The 23,703-nt window shown below is 43.4% G+C and overlaps 2 protein-coding genes across 3 annotated transcripts in view; both read right to left on the bottom strand.

The window, feature by feature from the left end:
* Positions 1–5,344: 5,344 nt before the first annotated feature.
* Positions 5,345–8,401, bottom strand: CHST2 (carbohydrate sulfotransferase 2). Its single transcript, XM_059822693.1, has one exon. It carries the CDS (start codon positions 8,399–8,401, stop codon positions 7,106–7,108), a length of 1,296 nt encoding a protein of 431 aa, XP_059678676.1. The 3' UTR covers positions 5,345–7,105.
* A 13,491-nt stretch (positions 8,402–21,892) lies between these two features.
* U2SURP (U2 snRNP associated SURP domain containing) overlaps positions 21,893–23,703 on the bottom strand; it is a 46,886-nt gene continuing 45,075 nt past the window's right edge. For both annotated transcript variants that reach the window (XM_059822357.1, XM_059822358.1), the window contains one exon: positions 21,893–22,940. In XM_059822357.1, coding sequence (XP_059678340.1) covers positions 22,802–22,940 — 139 coding nt within the window. In that variant the 3' untranslated portion in view covers positions 21,893–22,801. The remainder of the gene's footprint in view (positions 22,941–23,703) is intronic.

Below are 23,703 nucleotides of genomic sequence, written 5' to 3'. Positions count from 1 at the left end.
GCAAAGCAGGTGAAGATCACGTAGCACCACAGAAGTCAGCACGCTTCAACCCCGAGCTCTGCTCTGGCAGTCAGACCTTTTAAACTGCTCTATGGGTAGAAGGATCCCAGATGTCTCCAACCACCCCAGTATGGCATTGGTGGGGCCTGATGTAGCCATCGCATCATACGTGAAGGAGAGGGCAAGCATAAATAACGGCGTCCTGAAGAACAAAACAGGTCACCACTCAATCAACTAAGTTAGTACACCTAAAACCACCTGCTCGCTGAGTGTGTAAGGTGTCTGATTTTAGTAAACGGACCAAATAATGTGAGATCCCTTCAGGGTTGATCCCAGACTGGTACAGCAAGCATCCATAGGAACCACCAGTGGCAAATAAGCAAATACTGAAAGCTGCCAGAAGTGATTCTGGAAGTTATATAAACACTAAATATGTCCCTTTTCCATTTTATGTCTCCCATGATAAACTGTTATGATACATGCACATGGCTTGAAACAGATAATTACTGATAATCCTGACTGGTGGGAGAAGGAACCATCTGGCAGATGGAAAAAAGAAGGTGCCAAGAATTTAGCAGACTTCTTCAGAATTTATGCATAGAGGTCTGAAGAAAGGAATATTTAGACAAAAGGTCAGCTATTCTGTTTCTATCTATACCCAAACCAAATTGGAACACCGGAAGTATCCAAACAATTATGAAAATTATTACTGTTAGAAATTCATCTTGAAATTATGAGCAAACCCAGTGAATCTAAAATTCTAAGTGTTAGAAGTGAGGAATTCTTTCTGCATATCATGATTAATCACAAATGGTTACAGTACACAGCATCAGCATGTTTTATCTTAACATCCTTCACGTTTCTATCCTCTCTGCTTTTAACATGCAAATGCCTTTATTCATCCTCTCCCGACCTTGCTGCGTGGTATCACTTGTTTCTTTCCATTTTCCTTAACAGTATTTCTTTCTTCTTACAGCAGAGAAAAAGCAACTTCCGATAGACTCTACTTTGTATTCCTTTCCTTTCTTCTAAGTGAATTTCTTTTGCCTCTGCTCTCCTCTTTATCACTCCTGGGTAGAACAAGGGACATTGGTGGATGCAGCATTCTAATTGTGAATCCCCATTTTTCCACGGAGATCACTACTCATTAACCATTTTGCTACTGACCCTTTGCGACAGCTAAGATGCAGCAGCCAACATCTATTGCAGTTAAAGGGAAGTGAAGACATGACCCCCATCAGCAGTTATAAGCAAAACACAACACTAAGGGACAAGAAATTTATGTAACATACTTAGTGATTTGGGGCCAGTTTTGCTGAAGCACCACTGTTTACCACGAGGACAGTCAAGCACTGCAACAGGTTGCTCAGGGAGATTGTGCAGTCTCTGTCCTTGGAGGCTTCCAAGACCCTCCAGGATAAAGCCTGGAGCAACCCAGTTTGATCTCATAAGCTGACCCTGCTTTGAGCAGGAGGTTGGACCAGAAGCCTCCTGAGGCCCCTTCCAGCATGAATTTATGAGGCTGTGATTTTCGGAGGCACCCTGAAACGTAACTCCCCCTGACTCCTGCATAATATTCTCATTCCAATGAAAATGACACATGAAAGCATTCTTGCAAATCCTTAAAGCTTAGTAGCATCTTCAGAATCCTTAAAATTGTAGCTGCAGGGCCCCTTCCAGTTAGCAACTTCAGCTTCCACTAATGCTGTTAGAAACAGGTTGTTCAGCAGCTCCTACCAGCCTTCCTTGCTCAGATTGCTTTGTTAATAATTTTTCATTTGAGAAGTTCCTCCAATCTGATTTTCATCTTGTTTTTCAACAGGAAAGTCCTATTTTCATTTAAACCCCATCAGAATAATGCCATTGTATCCAGACACAAGTTTGCAGTACCTCATACTGAAAGACCTGCAGGCTGTCCTGGCTACTCACCAACTTCTCTGATAGGAACGAAGTGATGGTAACCAACTGCTCAACCTCAATTCCCTTCTCACCACCCTGTTTATAACAAGCATATTCCTATATCAGACATTGAAGTGGACACCAGGGATCTCACCCACATCAGTGGGCGTAAATGGGTCCCTTACATACAGAATTTTCTTCTGTGGAGGAATATGCCATATATTTTTACATGCATTTTACAGCTTTGTGTTTCACTGCAGAAGCAGATGATTCTTTAATCCTACTTCTCCCATTTGCAATGCCATTTATATTATGAATTATTTCTTTTCATAGCTTTCATGGTATTGATGTGTCTGAGGACCGTTGGCTCTTCATGCATCAAGGGAGAACAGGACACCTTATGTTTTGCATTGATTCTCATTGGATTTGCATTGATCCAAATACTAAACACCCAATAATGCAGGCCCATTCTTGTGATCCTTTCATCATCTCATGATGCAGGGAACCCCAAACCTCAAAGAAAAATAAATACAAGGAAATTTTCTGACTTGCAAAGTTAAAACAGTCTGTGTTGTACAGAATCTATGCGTTTTCTTTGCAGAACTGATACTTATGTGAAGAATCATGGATGTCATGACAGTCAAGAGCTCTTATTTAAACACATTAACAGAACTCATTTGAAAGTAGTGAATCCACATAAACCAGATAAACCTTATTTTTTACTTTAAATGTGTGCAATATAATGAATATTACTGAAATGTTATTCCATGTATCTTTTTTATTTTAGAACATGCGCACATTTTCATAAGATCTTGCTCAGGAGCTCTGATACAAAATGTAAACCGCATCCAAAAACTGCCAGGATAACTAGCAGAAAGCACTGACCATCAAAGTTGGATACATCAACAGCAAGCAGTCTCACACTCAAAGCCTCCAGATTAAACCTGCTTGCCATTCATACGCCTAATTCCTGGTATAACACCCTTAATTGAAATGGCACTAGAATAAGAACATTTCTGATCCATTTGATTAAGTAACACAAGCAGCATTTGCCCGACGTTCAGCCTGTTCACGTGAAGCAGCCTCACACAATTTGGCACAACTGGCATTCACCGCTCCATAGAGACCCATGCCTGCACTTAAAGGGATGCACTGGAGCAAAACCGAAACACAGACTCTAAGACCACCCCTTGTGGTGTGCAAAAGCTCATGTTAAACACCCTTCACTTTCAAGGACACTTAAAACACACCACAGCAATTAGAAATGAAGGGGGAAAGAAAGAATAATCCCACTCTTCTTCTCATGGCCTACAGGATGAAAAACACTTGTTTCAGAATTGATGATAACCACCAGTATTTCATCTCTAGAGACCTGAGTTCAAATCGTAACTGAAAAACAAGGTTTGTGGTTCTAAATTAAGTCAGTTATGTTCCTCTTCCCAGTCAGGGCACGAAGCTTAACACCTGACAAATTATGAAGTGATCGGAAAAATGAACTTCCTCCTTTTGTTAGAAAGGCCAAAAGATACTTTATCTAACCATTTTTTCATCAGCAGCATTTAGGTCAGCTGCAGCAACTTGCACACTTTTACATGTCTTAAGTTGATTCAGTGCAGGACAGAGGGTTTTCCTGTGTTTTCATGCACGGAGCCATCATTAGCATTTACAATACTTGTACAATTTTCTGGTTTTGTTCACAGCAGAAAACACCACGTAGTTGCGCACTGGCCTTTCTGTTCCATCAAAATGACGTGCCAAGTCTTCAGAAGTCTCCCTCCCAGTTCAGCGCAACTTAGTGCACCCTGTATCTTGTATATGCTATTGATTCTTCACTAATATGAGCATTAGCTTCAGTTGAAGCATGATGCAATTATCAAATCAGACAGAAAGCAAACCCAGGCACTATTTTTAAGCATAAGAGTCAAGTATTATTTAAGTATTCTAACCTCAGCTAGATGTCCCTCCTCACAACAGGCAGGGGTCTTTTGCAAACATGTTCATCATCTTTCTGATACCCTATTTTTCTCTATAACTTTCCACATTTAAAACTTTTTCTTTTTTTTTAACCATGTTTGGCTTTAATTCCTCTAATCCTCTTTTCTGAATATAAAAAAGGACTAAAAATGGCCCCTCTTAACTGCCAGTTGTTCACATACTTATTTTTTTAATGGAGCAGCATTAAACGTAGGGCTCAGCCCACCACCATTTTACACAAGCAGAGTCCCATTCACTTCTCCTGAAGCTTTACCCAAACAAAATTGCAGTCCTTCACAAAATGAGCTTTGCATTACTTCTTCTGTTCACCAAAACATGCCCAGGTACAACTGTACAGTATGTTGGGTAATTCCTTGCTGCATTGTAGTAGGTGGAGCTCAAATTATGGACCAGATTCAGACGCTGTAACTCTACTGGCACACCGTTCAGATCAGTAAAGCGAAGCAGATGCTTGCAATGAACCATTATTAGGACAGCAGCGAGTGCTCTCTCAGAATGACAGGATGAGCATTTTAATATAATTAGAATCCAAAGGAGATTTTTGGAAGCTAAGTCAATCGGGCTCATTTATTTCACACACCCAGAGACAATCAATTCCTGTTCACTTTACTCACCCAGAAAACTTTCCCAGAAGAGACTAAGGAATTCTGCACACATAAATAACTGTGCTTCAGCCCCCAAAATCAGAAGAGCTTATGCTGTAACACACTGTCATGAGAAAGCCCCATTTAGAAACCACAGCAAAGTTTCATACTTAAGACAGCAGGATCTGAAATCGTGGCGCAGTGTCCCAGCCCGGAGGGGAAGCTGGGCTGGCTTCCCCATGGGGAGCTCACCGCTCTGCAGAGGGGCTCTGCAGCTGCCCGGGCCCCTCGCCCTGCCCATAGCAGCGCTGGCAAGCACACGCGCGGCTGTTCGAGGCAGACAGACAGGACTGTGCCGTGGGTAGCAGCGGTGCTTCATAAAGCAGCGGACAGATAAAAAGCAAGCGACATGCTCTATAAGCAGATCAGATTTTCAAGCACTGCCCCAGGACACACCGACCGAAAAAAAAAGAAAAAAACCATGGGGTACAGCCCAAACCCAGACGTCCAAATCCACTCAGAATACATACAGTGATAACACAAAACACCTAATTTCACAAAAACACAAGTACCTTAATATGTATTTTAAATATCAGATTAACTATCCCTCCCATTTTTAGCACTGCTATCTGGAATTTGGGAATACATCCTAACAGGCCAATTGTAAGATCTCCTAGTGATAAATATTATTAATGTTGTTTGTGCTGATAGGGATGATGAACTGAGGGAACGGACGTGTGTAATGGAGGCATTCAGCAAGTGTATAGGCAACCTTATGCAAAAATCTTTTAACTAGTTTATTAAACCTTATGCAAAAATCTTTTAACTAGTTTATTAAATGTGTTTCCTTTTCAGAGTAAGTTCAACATTTAATGCCAAAATTTCATCAAGAACTCAAATAGCTTAGTGGCCAGTTTAACTTAAAAGCACTAATACAAGAAATAGACATAGTACACCACTAAAATTTTCACACATACACACAGACACTTACCAGCATCCTGTTTATATCAATTTATTTTCACAAATCAATTTCCTTTTTCCTACTCATACTCTTCACATTTGCTGAAGGCACAACACCCAGATAGTCAATGTAAAATGTACTTCCTGTAGAAAAGTCTATAGTCTCCTAAGAGAACAGTTTGACAAAACCACTTTTGTTTAAAAACTCAAGTTCCAAAATGAACCTTCAAAGAGCATCAGAGAACACCGCCAAGATTAAAAGATACTGAAGGTGTCTGCACTTCTCATATGCAACACACCACTTAACCTTTAATAAACCGTGACTTTTTCAGGAAATTATAAAAGCAAAAGTAGGAAAATCTCATATTTTTTTAATCAAGTTTTAACGATGGGACAGAGTCTCTAGGCAAAGCTCCCAGAAGGAACCAGACCACCATCTGGCTCCATCATAGAGCAATGACAATTCACAACAAGCGCATATCTAACCAGCACTCTGAAATCAAACGCTAGGTTGACTCAGTAAAAGCTCCATTATAGCTATGAACACACAGCTGTACGCTTCCTTCCTCCTCATACATAAATATACCTTCGGACACTTAGACAAAGGGGAAAAATAAATCATTTTATGCATTTTTCTATGCTTCCCTGTTATGCCTGTTACCAATCAACATCAAGAAATATCTTAAATAGTATTGTTAGCACTATAGAATATATATAATATGTATAATTTTATTTTTGTTTTCACACATGCTAATTCTTCCAGTATGACAAATGTCTTTTTAAATCCTGCACTTCTTGTCACGCTGTAGATCCACTTCTATTTGACAGTGACTTATGGACATACATGTCAACACAAAAATAAATACTGCTGTAATGGCAAACATTTTAAAACTCTTCAGACACTAATACAGTGGCACTTGAAAAGACTTTTTAAATACAACAAAAAGACAATAGTTAAATAGAAACCTGCTTTGACATAGCCATAAAACCTGCACTCCATTTGTGAGATCCATACTTGTTTCTGCGAGAGCAGCTCCTAATCTTTGAACATGTCAAATGTTGCACTCCAGCCCTCCACCCATATGCAAGTCCACGTTGCTATTTTAAGCAAGCATCCCCTCCAGCTGTACATAAGCAACACTGTAATTCCCAAACAATTGAGGTAATTATAAAAATGAATATCATTTATTGTTTTTTTTATTACTATCATGTCTGAACATTTGCTTTCATACAAAAGTCTGATTTTCAGCATTATACTTTCCAAGGGCATCCCCTCCGCACCAATGCAAGAGTTTTTGTTACCAGCTTCAAACCCACAAGAACTCCATAAAGAAGATTTTGGTACGGAACCACTGCCTGGCATTTTAGAGAAAGGGGAAAGGGGCTTTACACGTATTTTCAGTTCCACTTTATTTTTTTTTTTAAATCGCATCTAACCCAAGGGGGGGGGGAGGGGGGATTAAAAAAAAAAAAAACCCCAAACAAAACAGGCAAGAAAGAAATCATCACATTACTGTATGTTACCCTTCAGAAGTCTTTGGAGGAAATTGGAAACCAGGCTGCTTTTCCCGGCTCCCTCCCTCACTCAAGCCAGCCGGAGTGCCTCCTCTCCCCGGCGGCGGGGCTCAGGTGCCCCCGAGGGCGGTCGGTGGGCACCCGCTGCCCGGTCACAGCCGCGGCTTCCTGAGCAACGTTCTGCTGAGGTCCTTCACCTCTTCAGGGCTGCCGACCCTCTCGTAGCCCAGCAGGGCCATGGGCTGGTGGCAGTACTCCTCGACCTGCTTGATCTGCTGGTAGCTGAGCGCAGTCCTCCAGGCGCTCAGCGCCTGGGTGGCGTTCCTGGCTGACACCACGAAGGGCTTGGAGGAGTAGCCGGGACCACTGGTCATGTTGAGGGCAAACTTCTCCATCTCTGGGCTGACCACCAGGTTGACAAAGCCATACACCTGCCGCAGGGTCTTGATGGGCTCGACCACCAGGTCCTCGTAGCGCACAGCCATGTAGTTGCCCTGGAGCCAGTCAGGGGGGTGCAAAGCAGTCTGCAGGGTCTTAGCCATGCTGCTGCAGATGACCTCCATGGCACCCAGGGCATGGTAGTCCGAGCCACCCCCTGCGTCCTTCTTCCCGCCCAGCTTGTGGCTGGCATCAAGGAAGGGCATGCGGTGGATGCGGGGGTCCCTGCTCCTCACCACCTGCAGGCTCTCCCGGATGAGGCCGTGCCGGGACTTGATGCGGGAGCTGGCAACGGCCCGGGGGTCCCGCACCAGGTGGATGACTTTGAGGTCCAGGGTCGGGTCCCGCATGAGCGGGGCGAGGACGGCCAGGTCGAAGACACGGACGCCCTTGATGACCAGCGTGCGGTACTTGTGGCATTCCTCCTGGAAGCGGCTGAGGCGCTGCGGGGGACACTTCTTGCACACCCGGTCGTCCACCATGCCCACCACCTCCTTGCGGTAGGCCGGGCAGAGGGGTGAGGAGCAGATGACCTTGTTGGTGGCCGCCCCAAAGATGCCCAGCGTGGTGAGGTTCTTGCCGGCGCCCGCCGTGCTGTAGAGCTGGAAGACGGAGAGGTCGCAGCGGTACAGGGAGCTCAGCATGTCGCGGGCCGCCCCTTGCAGTGAGACGGCATCCCCGGGGTACAGCTTCTGCCAGACGTGCCACACCGGCTCGTAGAGGAAGAAGACCTCGGGGTTCTGGTTGAAGAGCTCCCCGAAGAAGGACGACCCCGAGCGCCAGGTGGTGAAGACATAGACCAGCTGCCGCCGGGCGCCCGCCGGACCGCGGCTGCCGGCCGGCGGCGGCGGGGGCGGCGGCGGGGGCTGGTGGCGGGGGGCGGCCGGGGTCTCCCCGCAGCGCCGCGGCTCCCGCCGCCACTTGTACTCCAGCAGGTTGAGGGCAGCGAGGAGCAGCAGGAGCGCGTAGCCCAGGCACAGCGCCAGCGCCTTCCGCCGGCACACTTTCATGCTGGGCGGCGGCGGGGCCAACTGTTGCTCAGCGCCCCGGCGCCCCGGGGCCCGCGGCGGGCAGCAGGGCGCGCCGCCCCCGGCGCCGTCTCCCGGCCGGCCCCCCGCGCCCGGCCCCCATGGCGCAGCCGCCGCGACGGCCCCGCCGCCGCCACCCCCACCCCGCCGCTGCCCTACTTAGCAGCCGCGCGGCCACCCGCGCTTCTTCCGCGCCGCCATCGCCGAGCGGCCGCGGGCGCCGCCGCTGCCCAGCTCACGGCGGCCGCCGGGGCGAGGCGGCGCCGCGCTCCGCTCCGCCCCACAGCGCGGCCGCGGGGGCGGGAGCAAGGGGCGGCGGGCGGAAAGGGCGGGCAGGGCCCTGCGCTGCGCTGCCGGCGCACATGGCGTCCCCGCCCCGCGCCGCAGCGGGGGAGAGCCCCGGCCGCCGCCGCCGCCGCCGCCGCCGTCGCCGCGCACGGAGCCACCGCCGGGCGGCCGCGGAGGTGCGGCCCGAAATGGCGGCGCCCCGCCCCGCGCCTCCCATTGGCGGCCGCCGCCGTCACTCTCGCCGCCGTCCCGCGCCCGCCGCAGTGCCCCGCCGGGCCCGGTGCGCCCCGTGGCGGCGGAGGTGCCGTCCCTCAGCCGGGCGCAGCCCCGCCGCCCGGCATCAGTCTGCAGCGCTTCCCCCGGCCCCGACCCTCCCGCCTCGGGAGAGCTCGGCCCGCTCGGTAACGGCCAGGCGGTTACGGCACCCGGCCCCGGCCCGCCCGGCTCTGAAACGCCGGTGGGCGGTGGACGCGGCCAAAAGTTGTTCCCTTGTGGTGGGTTTCCCTCAGCCCCGCCCCGGGGACGCCCGTTCCATCAGCAGTTAGGCCTCAGAGAGCGAAGCTGCGCCGGTAACAGGAAACGGGAAAAACGGGACGGCGGGGGAAAAACCCCATGAAAGGCGTGAAGGGGGTAAGGTCCCAGCGCCAGCCCCCGGCCTTGTTAACTTGCTACTTGCAGAAACTCAGACTTCCCTAAGCTCCTCTGATAACTTCTCCAAAAAGATCAAAAAAACCCCAAACCGGATCTTCCCGATACAGCTCAGACAGAAACGCATCTTCCTTCAGTTCTTGAAAATATTTTTACAACCACTACAGCTGCCCAGCGTCTTCGCCGGCCTCAGGCCCCCGAGCTGGTGACACGGCTGGCGAAGCGCGTGGTGCCGCCGCCGGTAGAGCTGCCCCAGCGCCGCTGCTGCGGTGAACGCGGCGCGAAGGCGAGTTTTCTGCTGGGGAGAAGCGAGGAGAGGGTCGACCCCAGCCCCATGGCCACGGCGCATGGTCCCAGCCCTGCTTTGGCTCGGTGAGAACCCAGAGGCTGCCCCGGCCCCAGCTGCAGCCACGCTCCCACGCCAGACACCCGACTCGGCAGCCGGCCAGCCACGCACCCAGAAACTCACCGCCCCAGAGCGGCTACCTCATACTAGAAGGATGTTTGTGTAACTTCTGTGCTTTATAGCCACAGCGCTGTATGAAGGGTAATGTAAGCAGTGGTGCAGCTCCAGGAAGTACAGGTGCTTTGAAGACAACACACATGCCCTGAAGGCACTCGAGACCACCACTGAGTGAGTCCAGAGTGGGTGGCACGCTTGTGGGACCACAGACTTCCCAATGCCACTGGGCTTTGGGCAATGCCCAGTGAGAAAATGCCTCAACATGACAGAGTCAGAGGTTCCCTCCTTCCCCCAAGGGAGATCGGAGTGGTCAGAGGGGCAACTATGAGTTACAGAAGCATGTGGTGGCCCTCTTCTTTCCATTGCTTTCTTTACCCAGCAGTTCTCACAACCTCATAGCCTTTCCCATCCACCTCTATAGGGCAGGTGGAAGGTTTGAGCTGCTTGGAGGGCTGCACCTGGCTCAGACACAGACCAATCCCTCCACGATGGATGACACTGACCAAAATTTCTGCTGGAACATTTATTTTCTGAATGGCATGGATCCGACACTACAGCACATGTTTTTACACTCACAGAGTGGATAAAACACAAATTCATCCAATGTGTGTCTTGTCTGGTAGCACTCTACTTAAAAAAGTGAACAAAACAGTAAAGTGAAGGAGCTAAACGTATAAGAAACCTTTATATCCCTTATCAAAATGATCTCTATACTCCTCCCAGATTTTCTACAGGGATATTAACAGCCAAGCTGCCTCTACAGAAAAGTTTATAAACCCCTCCCAGCCCTGAAGTAAAGGGTAACAACCATAGCAGGAGGGCTCCACTCTTCCCTGCTCACGCCTCGGAGCCACAAAGCTTCACAGGGCTGGGTGACAGCGCGAGGGGAGCGGGAAGCGAACACTGGGTCCGAGACACTACTGCCACCCACACCCCACTGTCCTGCGTGAGATGCAGCGATCAAACCACACGGGACAAGTCAGGGGAATCATTTCACAAGCTGCCAGTCACTCTCGTAGCAGTATTGAAACGTTACCGTGACACTTCATGTAGAAGTAACTTGTTAATAGCAGAATTAAAACCACCACTAAATATCTGAGAAAAGTCTGTATTTCATTAAACAGTGAGTAGAAAGGGGAAGCCACTTTTTACCTACAGTGCTGCAGAAGAAGCATTTAAAGCCACATTCTGCAAAAATAATTTGTATCTAGTTGCCAAAATAAATACAAAGTTTAAACCCGATGAGCTTAAAACGATTGACTTGTAACTTTTGAAACATAGTATATAATGAAAAAGGATATACCTCTGAAGCACCTTGCAGCATAAAACTCTTGCAGTTACTTTATTCTTTAGTCCTGATCCTTGAGTTCTTCACATACAAAAGGACTTTTGCTTATATCCCTTTTATAAAGGTACGGATCAAATATTTATTTGAGTTTCCATGCTCGCTAAAGATGAGGTGACCTTCCCCCAGCTAAAGCAGAAATGTTTATTTTTAATTTTGGAATGGTCTGTAATAGCATCAATTTGGCTGTATTAAATGATGAATAACAGCAGTACTGAGACACCATAGTTCATGAAAGAGTATCCCCTGCCAATATTGTACTGCAGCACTAATGCAATAAAGGACAGAGACTACAGGGAGCAAAAACAATTCATAGCAGTGAAAAATCATTAAAATACCATGAAGTTAAAATTAATTCCTTCTTTCCATTTCACTTGGTTGAAGACAGGTATGAAATTTTGTAGGGAAAAAAAAAACTACAAAGCCATGTCCAGTTCTTACACAATTTAAAATTTAGCAAGTAACAAATAAAGACAAGCAAACATGAACTGCAAGTATAACATTTGAAGTGGCAAAACTAATCAGTAAACCCAAACATTAAAAGCTGTAATTGGATCCTGCACCTTCCCTGCTGTTAAACAGCAGCTACGTCTCTCTGAATCAGTGAGGGTACAAGTACTGACAGTAACACTGCCTTCATTATACTACTCCACCTCTACCTAGGAAAACATGGGTCCGTGCAGCTCTTGAATTCCACCTACGCACTGCAAAATGGAATCTTATTTTTCAAAACTGGAGTTACATGTATATATTTATTCTGTGCAGGTGGACTCAAGCACCCATGCAGAACCCAGCTGAGATCAATCAGGTTCAGCACAGCTGCAATATTCGAAAAAATCCTCCCAGTACAAGTTTCAGACCTGGTAGTCAAGTTATCACTTTAAGCAACTCAATATCAATGAATATTTAATAAGTTTATATGGAAAAGATTTATGCAGCCAACTTTCAATTCACACCAAGTTTATTGGTTTTTGGTTTTAAATTATCTACACATCTGATGCAAAGTATTAAAAACATAGATGGCAAAAACCCAAATCACTCATTCCGCAGATCTGTTGATGAAGCTGAGGCACACTGTTTCAGGCCATGGTCATTGTATACAAAGAACTCTCCTTAAAGGGATTCTGTATGTTTCTTTTTCTTCTGCAGTCTGGGATTTATAGTATTTGATGGTCTTCGAGCTTAAGAGCGCAGGCAGGCAGGCGGGCAGCAGTCATCAAGAGCTGTAACGGTGAGTTCTTGGCTGTGCTGCAGGCTGGCAGGTATCAGCTATTTGGTAAGGCACGTCGGCGTGTGCAAGCAGAGCAATGGACTGTAACAGTAATTCTAATTCCTGCAAGTAGCTGAAAAGTTCACACACACAAGTTTAAAAGACATATTTGTAAAAGCGTACGGAGATTGTACCAATGAACCAATCGTCTATTTCCAAGTGCTAACAAAAATCATCGCCAGGTAGCTGGCAGTTAAGGACTTCTGTTGTTTTTTTCACTGAAGTAAAGAAAAGATATGTAGACTATCATAGATAAAAAAAAATCGAAAAGGAAGTGATGGGGAAGGGTTTTGTAACAACAAGCCCAGGGACAAGATCCTCAAAGAAGTCCCTGATAAATTATCCCACTTGCAGAGCTACCTCCTCGATTCTTACAGCTGCCCCAAGACATAAAAGAAACCACCATGAAATAGACCCCCAAGTCAGTGAAATACTTCAGTATTTGCTTTAAGCCCATTAATCATGGGCTTAAACACTACTGTAGCCAATTGAAAACTGAATTAAAACCAGCACTGTAGTGAATGGAGTTAGTTTATGTCTTTTCAAATAATTTCTAGGGTAGTGTTTTGCTTAGTCTCTTGAACGTAGTTCGGAGCGTGGGTAGAGGGTATCTCAGCAGGCAATTTGGCTCTGCACGGTCTTACGGTCTTGCCTGTGTGCAAAACCAATAGAATAAAAACTTAAATTATAAGAGCCATAGTAAGTGTGTGAAAGAGGAACATTCTGCAGCTGAACAGATACAGCCTTTCACAAATTTGTTCAGATACTTCAGAGTACATTTTCCACCCTCTATATTACTTCATGCCAGTCTAATTTAGGCTCATTAGTTTCAGTATACTAGATCACTCATGTCAAATAATAAAACTTTCCTTTCCTCAGTAAGGAAAATTCACCATTAAAAAAAATAAAATTTTAAAACCCCCCCAAAAAAAAATTTTAAAAACCCAATACTTATTTCTAGGCCAGCTTCACTTTTTAAACATTACATCTTGTTTGCTTTGATGGAGCGGAAAAAAATGCATCTTTTCCTGTGCAAGTAGTTACAGACTACATCCCAGTTATCCCTCAGATATAAATAAGGTGGCTGTATTTATCTCAAAGTCTGCAGTGAGCAATGTATAAAGTGAGGGTAAGTAACTGTGGACAAAACTCCCCAATTTAAACTATGAGAAAAACAACACTTAATTTTTTGCATTTAATGCTTAAATATTTTGTTACAGTGTAATATTTTGTGTTTAGTAATTACATTTATTATTTTTACATGTAATATTTAGACGACCCAAATCCAGATTAGCAGAATGATTTCTCCTCCCCCCAAAGTGATACCACCCCAGCCAGAATTCTCCGAGACTCTCCTGCTAACATCCCTTCGTTTAAGTGATGGGGCTGTGAAAGGTTTGATCCTTAATGGAATGCTTCCTGACTTGATTTTTTTTGCTTTAAGACTTGCCTTTCTCATGTTCACAAGGATGGAGTGGGCACAAGGTGATGAAGTTTTTGACAAAGTCAAGCTTCAGCGAGACTTTATCTTTTAAAACTATTTTTGGATGAAAGACGGAGGTTTATGCTGTTACACACCCAGCGCGTGGTAAGTTCTGGGTGTTGATTAAAAACTCCCGTATCTAGCCTAATCTATTGAGGATAAATATAGATGCCAAATTCCTCAAAAAGTGCTCAAAAGTGAGATTCTTAAAACTAAAGGGCAAGTTACAGATTGCGCAATGTGAACAAGATTTATATAAAATTGAGTGGCTGCCCAAACTTGGAGATCTATGAATTTGTTTAAGACTATATTTTGGCATCACCACGAGAAACGGGGGAGAAAAAAAAAGGCACGATAGCCTGTAAAATTAGAGATGTTTGTATTTTGCACCCTTGCATGTAGTACTGTGCATAACTTCTAACAGCTTATTCAAAGTCTCATGCAGTAGTAGCAGCTGATTTCCCTCAAAACACACTTATTTCCAATAATGCTGAAGTCTTCAGCAGACATTCAAGTAAGTGATGGGTGCGGCAATCTGCCTTCTAAAGTACTCATTTTCTCTTGGATGTTCCTTCTGAATCATGCGTGCAGAAGCTGTGCTGCAGAAGCAGCTGGCACAGGCCAAAATTAAACTGCTAGTCATAAACCAGAAACACATAGCAAAGTGGACCACCAATCTGTAGCAAGCCATTCCTCCACCCTCCCGTTTCTCCTTTATATTCACCTCCAGTTGCATAGGTGACATTTTCAATAAAGTTAATTTCAATAAATATTTATAAATTCCTGTTTGTGCAGTTGAAGGAATTCCAGAACTTTATGAATGTCCTGAGGACACTGTGATGGAGTTAAATTTTTATTTGACTTTTCTCAGCTGTTGTGTAACTGTTTTATGTTCTAAAGGAAATGAAGAGATTCTACTTTTATAACTGCGTACCTTAAAACAACAGGCAACGTACTGTTTCACATCAAGAACTTCCAAAACCTTTGGCAGGTCACACATAAGAGCTACCTCAGCCACACACATTAGAGTATCTCCAAACTCTTTACAACCAAAACCATGAACCTGGGTTAATTAATGTCTTAAATCCTCCACTCCCATGATTTGCAGCACCCAGGAACCCCTAAATCTCTTCAGTTGGTCAGTGCACCCCTCCCCCTCATTAGCGTCCCCGTACCGGGGGGCTCTGCCCTGGCACCAGTGCCACGCAGGGCATCACCCCCCACCTCCTGCTGCACTGCAGGATGCTGGGGACCTCACTTGCCTCTTGCCTCCCTGGAACAACAGGCAGAAGCAGCCACGCAATAACGTTCCCTTGGATCTAAGCGTTCAGATGATGGAGCAAAATAACTGGTCTTCATTGTAAACTTTTCTTTTTTTTAATTATCTAGTATAGTTACCCGCTGTAAAAACAGAGGATGAGAATCCACAGCCTCTCAATTCACACAATGGCCAGAATTCAGTCCCAGTCTCATGTCTTAAATTTTATAGCCCATTCTTTTCCAGAGTTTGCCCAAGGCAATATTCTTCATTCAGTTATTCAGCAGACAGTTCTTTTCGCATAGTGCAGGGAAGATAAAATAAAACACCGGGGGGAAAAAAAAAGTCACCAGCAACCCAAGAGATGCAGATTTTATGATGAAAATGACCAGTATCAGCTGTAATAAAAACCTCTATACCATAGTAAGTTCAGAAGGTTCATCTCCATTCTCTGAGCGTCTCTATTTGCAACAGTGTGGTGTTAGCTCTCACAGTATCTAGCAGGTGAAAACATCTGACTAATCATTCCTGAAACATCAAAGGTGTACCTTTTTAGCATGGCTAAGAAGATGAAAACTGGGTTCCACCTCCAGTTATGACTTTGGTGATGCTCTTGATTGCTGGTAATGATCTTGGAACTTGAAACCTGAGCACAGGCTAATTCCCTGATCCATCTTCCACGAATCCAAATTGCATGCATGAATTCCACCCTCCTCTTCCCACGCCAGCTAAATTTTATACCCAGAACACTCTGTCATACAGAATTAACCTATTCTGCTAGGTTAAATCTTTTCATGAAAGATTTCTGAAACCTATTACATAGACCTTCTGCTTACCTGTTCTCCATGCTCACCGTTCTACAGGCCCACTTACCATACACAAGTTCTAATGACCAACGTCTCAGACCTAGGACTACCCTCAGAAGCGCAAGAACTAGAATCAGGAAACAGATTCCACACTTGCTTGCAGGCAACCTCTTAACAAGGTCTTGAAGAGTAAATCTGATGGTCTGCATTTAAGGCAAGCAGCTACAGGAGTTTTTTCAGTCCACACAAGAGTAAAAATAAAAACAGAGCAAGCGGGTCCAGGGATGTCACAACATACCGTGTTTCTTGACTGTGAGCTCTAAGTGAAGATTGTTAGTAATGGGGACTTGTAATCTCTCCCAAATGAATGCTCTGGGCTCTGAGAACATCGAGTTCATATTCCAGCCTTCACCATCTTGTGGGGGCATCTGAGGTCTCTTTCCTCTTTTTGGTCTTTCACAGATCTTGCAGAACCTTAATTATCTTGGAGGCATTTGCTCCTCTCAGATTTGACTGATGGGTTCAAGCGTCATTGGAGAAAAGGGGAGGCAGAGAGAGGCACAGCCAGTTTAACAGCTCACTGCTGCTAAAAGAGGTGGCCCCAGTTCTGCATTTCCTTCCTCCCATACACCTCACCACATAAACCTGCCTACCCTGTGGTCGTCCTACCTTTCCACAAGGAAAGTGGTTAAACAAGTGCTAGAGCTGGTGGTGGGAAAGCGACAGGAGTACGTGACCAGAGCGGAAGTGAGCGGGATGCAGAGCGCAGCATCAGTTCAGCCCATCTTATCAAAACACATGCTCCAAATGAAAATACTGTGGATGAAGTTGCATGTTACAAGTGAACCGTTGGCAAAAATGAGGACCATCCTGCTTACTGTCTGCCCCTGTTCTCTGCACTGAGCCAATTCAACTCATTAAGCCAGCAGAAAGTCAACCAAGTGAAAACAAGCACACAAAAAAAGTGTTTTCCCTTAATGAGCTGAACTGGCTACTCACAGGGCACAAAAGGCAGCAGAGAGGACAAGAAAAGTAAGAGAACAGGAGGCACAGGGAAAGCAGGAATAGGACCTGCACCCCACAGCAGCAACAAGCTGCGACACTGGCCCAGCCATTAACACACAACCTCCTGCTATGGCATGACATGGACTCCATTTCCTTTGCCTGACGTTCCTGCAAACGGTTTTAGCTATTGAAAAGCTGCTCATCATCTCAACATCTGAGCAGCAGGTCCAAGTGGGAGGTTTTCTTTGTTCAAGAGAGGATTATACAAGCAACTACACAGTGAGCAGCCCATGCCTCATTAATGAGTTTCTGAGAAGCAGAGAGGTCACTGTTGACAGTAGAGCAGCAGCAGCAATTACAGTTCAACAACACAGGCAGAATCAGCGTCTACCAGCAGAAGAACTGGCGAGGCCAAGAAACTGCTCTTAGCATAACTCGCATGAACATCGCTCCCTTCCAGGTTAAAAATAAAACCATTTCTGGATATCGGCAAACTGACAATTTTATTGTCGCCATGTCATTTGGAAAATTTTCTGCATAAAATACAAAACCAAGAGCAAGTAAGACAAAAAAGTTCATGTGAAACTACCATTTCCTCTTTAAATAACCACAAACAGAAAACTTTCCAGCTTATGACAAAGTTACACAGTGAAACATCCCTGCACAAGATTAGATATCAGAAGTGACAAATGGAACAGGCTTACCCATGAAAACTGACTGTGCTGACAGAAGCAGGTGGAGGAAAAACAGTATGCAATTGTTTAAGACTTCTGCATCCTATATGGGAAAAATACACATGGACCAAATTAAATTAGCATTTTAGTTATGATTCTTCCAAGAGCGGCTTACATACTGAGGAGCAGCAGTTACAGCAGTGGCATGAGCCAGTGGTATACTGAAAGTCTTGCAATAGCTTATGCAGCAATGAGAACAAGAAGAAATTTTAAAATACTCCTATGAGCTGTTTTAATAAAATATAAGTTTATGAGCTCAATAGCCTTATTCAGAAAAGTAAACTCTGAGATAATTTTCAGGATTTTGCTGCTAATATCAGGTTTGTAATTTGATAAATCTCATGACGCTGCACAGTTGATTTTAAAAAGAGAACTGTAAAATTATCATCTAGATTATTCCACTGCTGCTGGCTTCAGCTGTAGATAATTCACTTCTCTTGTTGGACCTTCATAATTGCCCCAAAACCTAGATTTTTCAACAAAGAAAATGCATAGAAAGTAGACCAATCTTAACTAAAAAGTAGCAATTCAAATATCCTTCAAAACTACCTTTACCTTAATGCAGCCAAATATACGTGTCCTTATGAAAGTATTCAGTATAGACCTCCAATAGGTGAGAAATGTCTCACCGCAAATTCCTCAAGCAGCTGGCTATATGAAAGTACAGCAACCCAGCAATCTAAAACTGGATACAAAGTTCAGACCTTAATCCATCTGCAGAAATACAACGCTTCTAATTTTTATTTATTAAAAGCGTTAATTCCACCAAAAGACTGTAAATCCACGTGGAGGAAAAACCCACAAGCAAGCTGCCTAAAGTCAAAGATGCTCAGAACAGATGTGCCATTTTTGGCCTATCTTGCTTTTCTCATCGCAAGATTCTAGTTTTTAAGTCATGTAACATGAACTCTTCAAGATACCTTCCTCTTACAGGCACAGTTCAGAGACAGCACAATTTACTTTCAACGTGCCAAGAACACACCTCAAACACTGGTTGAACCTCCAAAACCTCCTAAGGATAAAACTGCATTTCCCATTTTAGTGCTCCCTAACTTAGATGTCTCAGGCAGTACTCATGCCAGACTGGAAGTCTGATACAATTTTTACACAGCTTCAGCTATAAAATCTGCCTCAGAAATTTATTAAATAAAATCAGTAGAAGTTTGAAAGCTATCCCAATGGTGGGGATAATCCTAAATTCGTAATTGAAAAAGCACGGGAGGAGTTTTCAATGCAGAAAACCACAATGAATACAATAAGCCAGCAACTTTAAAGGGCTCACGTGTGCTTAGGCAAAGCTGCTATATTACAAATCACACAAGGTGATTTGTAAATTGTCACCGGGACAGATGAACTCGTATTAGTGATAGTTGCAATTCTAAATATATGCTTTGGAAAGCATAATTTTTTTACCCTTGTTCATAAGTTGTTTATTTTACACTACAAAACCTCCAAGAGGGAGGTGGGGGGAGAACACATGCACAGTGCCTAGTGCCCAAGTAAAAACCTGACATTGACTTTCAGAAACCAACTCTTCCTCGAATACTATTACAAAAGGTATAGGCAGCTGGTGCGCGGAGAAGTCAAAGGAAGTCAGAGTTTGAAAGAGGCAGTTCAAATACAAACACTTCTGTAATACTGGTAAGGAAAGATTTTAATTGTCAGGAGACTCTATGCAACCAAGTAGCTTTTCTCCACTGGGACAGGGCCCACGTGCTCAGAGCAGGAGACTCCAGGTCTTACAGAGACACAGAGGTCAGGACTGGTTCAGATGAACTTACAACTCTGGACCTAGAAGGCCTTTGCATAAATATCTGATTGTCCTATAGAGCACTGGATAGGCTTCACCAAAATGTACCAGCATGAGTGTCTCTGGTACCTACCTGGGAATATACTATAAACATGCCATTTCTAATGGGATCCCACACGGAGATGGGCCCCACCAGCTGCTCTTTCAGGCTGCAGGGGGGCCACTCAGCCACACCAGAACTTGGCTGTAGCAAGCTACTCTCAGTTTCTCTGCTTTAGACAAACCTCAACAATAAAGGATGAACATTTACCTCGGATATCATCCATAAGGCAGGGCAGGAGAGGACAGAGAAGCCCCTTATCCACTCATGCCTCCTCCCCCTCTCAAAGCGAAGGGTAGGCTGCTCACTGACTGGGGAGCGTCGGAGGGTATTACGGGCTCTCCCCCTCCCATACAATCATAAACACCATTTAGAAACACTGGACCACACCTCCTCAGGTCAGAGATTTTTTTCATAAGGATTCATCTCAATGCTACTTTCTGAATCCTAGGATCAATACTTAAATTACCCCTATCCTACATCATCTAAATGATTTTTCACCATTTCACCGCAAAAAGCTGCAGAAACACAAGTCACACAGTAATGGCACACTGCAACTATACCTTGCCACTGCAACATAACCAAAGGAAAAATAAGTTTCACAGGCAGCCTGATTTTCAGTCTTCAATATTAAGTTGCATGTTTTACAAAAGATTTGTTACCAGATGCTGTCTCCCCCACCCTTTCTTTGCAGAAAAGCCAAACTATAGACAAAACTATTTCTAAAAGAAGGGAAGAAAATTAAAAGTAGGATCAAAAGATGTTCAACAGGAGGAAAAAAACAGGCATCCAGTTAAGTATACAGATACTTAATTGCTCTTAAGAGACTGTTACATACAAAACAGTTTTTCTAAAGCCCAGGATATGAAGCAAAGAACAAGAAGTATAAGAATGGTATTTAGAGAATAAAGATACTGAAAAAAAGGTATTGCATAATAAAGCTGTTACAAAATAAAGTCTAGTGGGTGTGCTCCTTTAGCTCTCTAGCTACTTGGCTTGAGACTTTTATAATCACTAATGAGAATTTTATAAAAGCTGAAATCAAAATTAACTATTGAAAAGTACAGCTAACCTATAATGCCACGTGGTTTTCTACCCTGGGGATTTTTAGCTATTAAATGAAATACACAATTGATTCTGCAGATGGAATATTCCAGTGGCAAACTATCTTTGGTCTCACTTCACCTAGAACATTGCTATTTATTACTCCTCCATTTATAAACAGCTACAAGATAGAAGTAATAGTTTTAAAGAAGTTAATCTGATCTGAAGTGATCTTCTTCCTATTGTAAAGTTAGGATTCTCCCTGTCCCGAACGGATTTTAGTACCTACTTTTTGCTCTAGAAAACCTTACCTAGTCTGTGCCAGGTGTGAATACCCAGCATTTAAGAAAAAAATAACTCAGTTCCTAATAGTTTAGCTACCAAAATCTGTACATCTGAAACACCTGGTGTTACAGGGAGAAAGAAAAAATATAAAAAAATAAACTCTGCATATTTCCAAACCAGATTCTTTATAATTTAATATAAACAGATATAAGGTGTATTCTTTTCTCATTCTAATGCATTATTCAATACTCATTCTAAGAAAGTCTTTACAGTACACATGCATTCTCCATATTTCATTATTCCAGGTCATCTCTTAGTTCTCATTCGCAAAGAGAATTCTCCACTTCATTCTCCCATTTGCAACAACTTATATAATCTTATAATAAAGTCTCCCATCAGGAAAAAAAACGGAGAAATTTTTTTTTTTTAAATTAAATACACACATTCTTCAGAAGACCTTTTAGATCCTGCTTCTGAAAGTGTTGCCTCTTAGGCTATGTATATGTACAACATAAGCTTTTCCCCTGGCACATTTACAAAATTCTAACAATGTAAAACCTGTAGATACACAAGTATAATAGCCGGCTATCATCCAGCACTCTGTGCCTGTAGTTAAGTACAGCTTTTGCTTTTAGAAACAGTTCACAGGAGGCCAGATCCCTTTAATTTTATGTTTTTATTACAAACTGCCCACACCTCCAAGTATAAACATTGAACCCTCCCCACTTCTCATCCCTCCTCCCCTCCCACCCACAGAAAGGTTGCATGGTAAGAGACCAAGGTGAAGCAATTTAAAGCCACATCAATGCCTAAGACACAGAACCAGTTTGGAGAAGGGAAAGCCTAACATTAAAAAGAAAGTTAAACAGCCTCTTGATTCCAAAATATTAATAAATAAAATATGTAATAAAAAAATTTATTTTCTCCCATTTTGAAGAATTTCCACAACAGAGGAATAAATTCAATAAAATAATGTAAAAGTTGTCTTTTTGGAGTAAAAATCAGTTTTAGAAAACAATAGTGTATGTAGGTTGCAATTATTGTACCTATACTTAAGGAAGAAGTCATAGAGCATCAGGCTTGCTGTCCTTTCATTGTTCCCCATGCATGCCATAAACATGGCTTGTTATTGATACATCATATATATAGATTATGATATACATACACACACATATGATGCATCTCTGCAGAGGCCCTTTTTTAAAAACAAACAAAACCATTCCTCTGGTGTCACAAATATTCCCTGGAATTAAAATAGAGAAATACGAAGCAAGATTTACTTGTAAAGCTTATCACGGTAGGTACCAAACTGTTCAACTGTTCTTACAGTAAAATATCATGGTAGGAAAGAAAACCCATCCACTGGATTTAAAAGGTGCTTTTTTCTGGATAGTCAAACTAGTGAAAACAGGAACAGAGCTACCACTATACTGAAAGACCTAAACACCATAGTATGTCTGAAATACACAGTACTTCCAAACAAACTATGAATTTCTTTAGAGATCTTTAGGGCAAGAAAACAACATCTTAATTTTCTGTTCAGATTTTATTTGAAATCTAATTCAAATTGTCAAAGCTACAAAAAGGGGAAACATTTGCATTATTTCTGCTATATCACAACATTCTAAAACAAAATATCACTACTGCCAGCAGATCAGTTACACATATTTCTGATGAAACTGCTAAACACAAAAATGTTTCTTTTGGGAAATAGTCACAATGAAGATATTTTGTACAATATAAAACAATGACAGGTCTACAGATGCCGGTACTCATGAGTATACACGTGCATTCACCAAAAAAAAAAAATCAGGAATGCTTTTTTGTTTTAACAGACTGTTCAGGCACAAAAACAAAACCGCATTTCCACGAAGTGACAGCATCATAAAAAATAGTAACATTGTCAGTGTTTGCTTTTCTTTGACTTCTTGTGAGATCTGTGAGGAGAACGGGACTGAGACCTGGATTTTTTCCCTGATTTCTTAGGGGATCTGGATCGTGATCTTCTTGATCTTTTGGGTGTCCTGGAGCCAGATGGCGACCTGCAAAAAAAAAGTTTTGCGTCAAATAGTAATTGATAATACCAACTTTTTCTGCAGTTATTTGGCATTCGTTTATTGAGTTAAACAAGGTAGAAAATATTTTTCTCTAGTAAGAGGAAGTAACAGAACGATATCCTGCTTTTGAGAAAAAAGGCAATTTCTGCATTATAAGGTTTTTAATGTATTTTGGGCGTAGCTTCAGTGCTTAGAACGCACAAGAAAAACAACACCAACTCATGCCCTTCTTAAACCAACATATGGAATTCACAACCTTCCACATATGCCTCAACCACCTTGGCTCATGTATTAATAGCAGCCTATATCCATATAGAAGAGAATAGAAATGAAAAATTATGTTGAACTGTGTTATGCTGAAATACTTTTGATTCTCAAACATGTTCAGCTTGTGATATAACCCCACAGAAAAAGAATGGACACTGAATAAACTGACTGTCATGTAACCCACACCTAATACATTAATCTGATATAATCTAAATTGAATGAGCATCATATTAACTCTAAAAAAAATCTCAAATACTTTTCTACGTCTATTTGAATTCCTAACTTATAGCACAAGAATCTGATTACTGTAAATAAGTACTATGATTTTCTCAACAGCATCAAAGGAATCTTCCTCAGTATGTCTGTGGAATCTTGTATCAATAAGATATTCTACACCTCTAAAAGAAGTGGAAGCTGAACTTTCGAGTTTTGAGCTACAAAAGCATCAATGCAATAATAAAATCTCATCCTATATTTAACA

Source organism: Gavia stellata, chromosome 11 (assembly GCF_030936135.1).
Source record: "Gavia stellata isolate bGavSte3 chromosome 11, bGavSte3.hap2, whole genome shotgun sequence".
In the NCBI taxonomy this organism is placed as follows: Eukaryota; Metazoa; Chordata; class Aves; order Gaviiformes; family Gaviidae; genus Gavia; species Gavia stellata.
The sequence above is the reverse complement of the archived record's forward strand: the minus strand, read 5'-3'. Positions and strand labels throughout refer to the sequence as shown.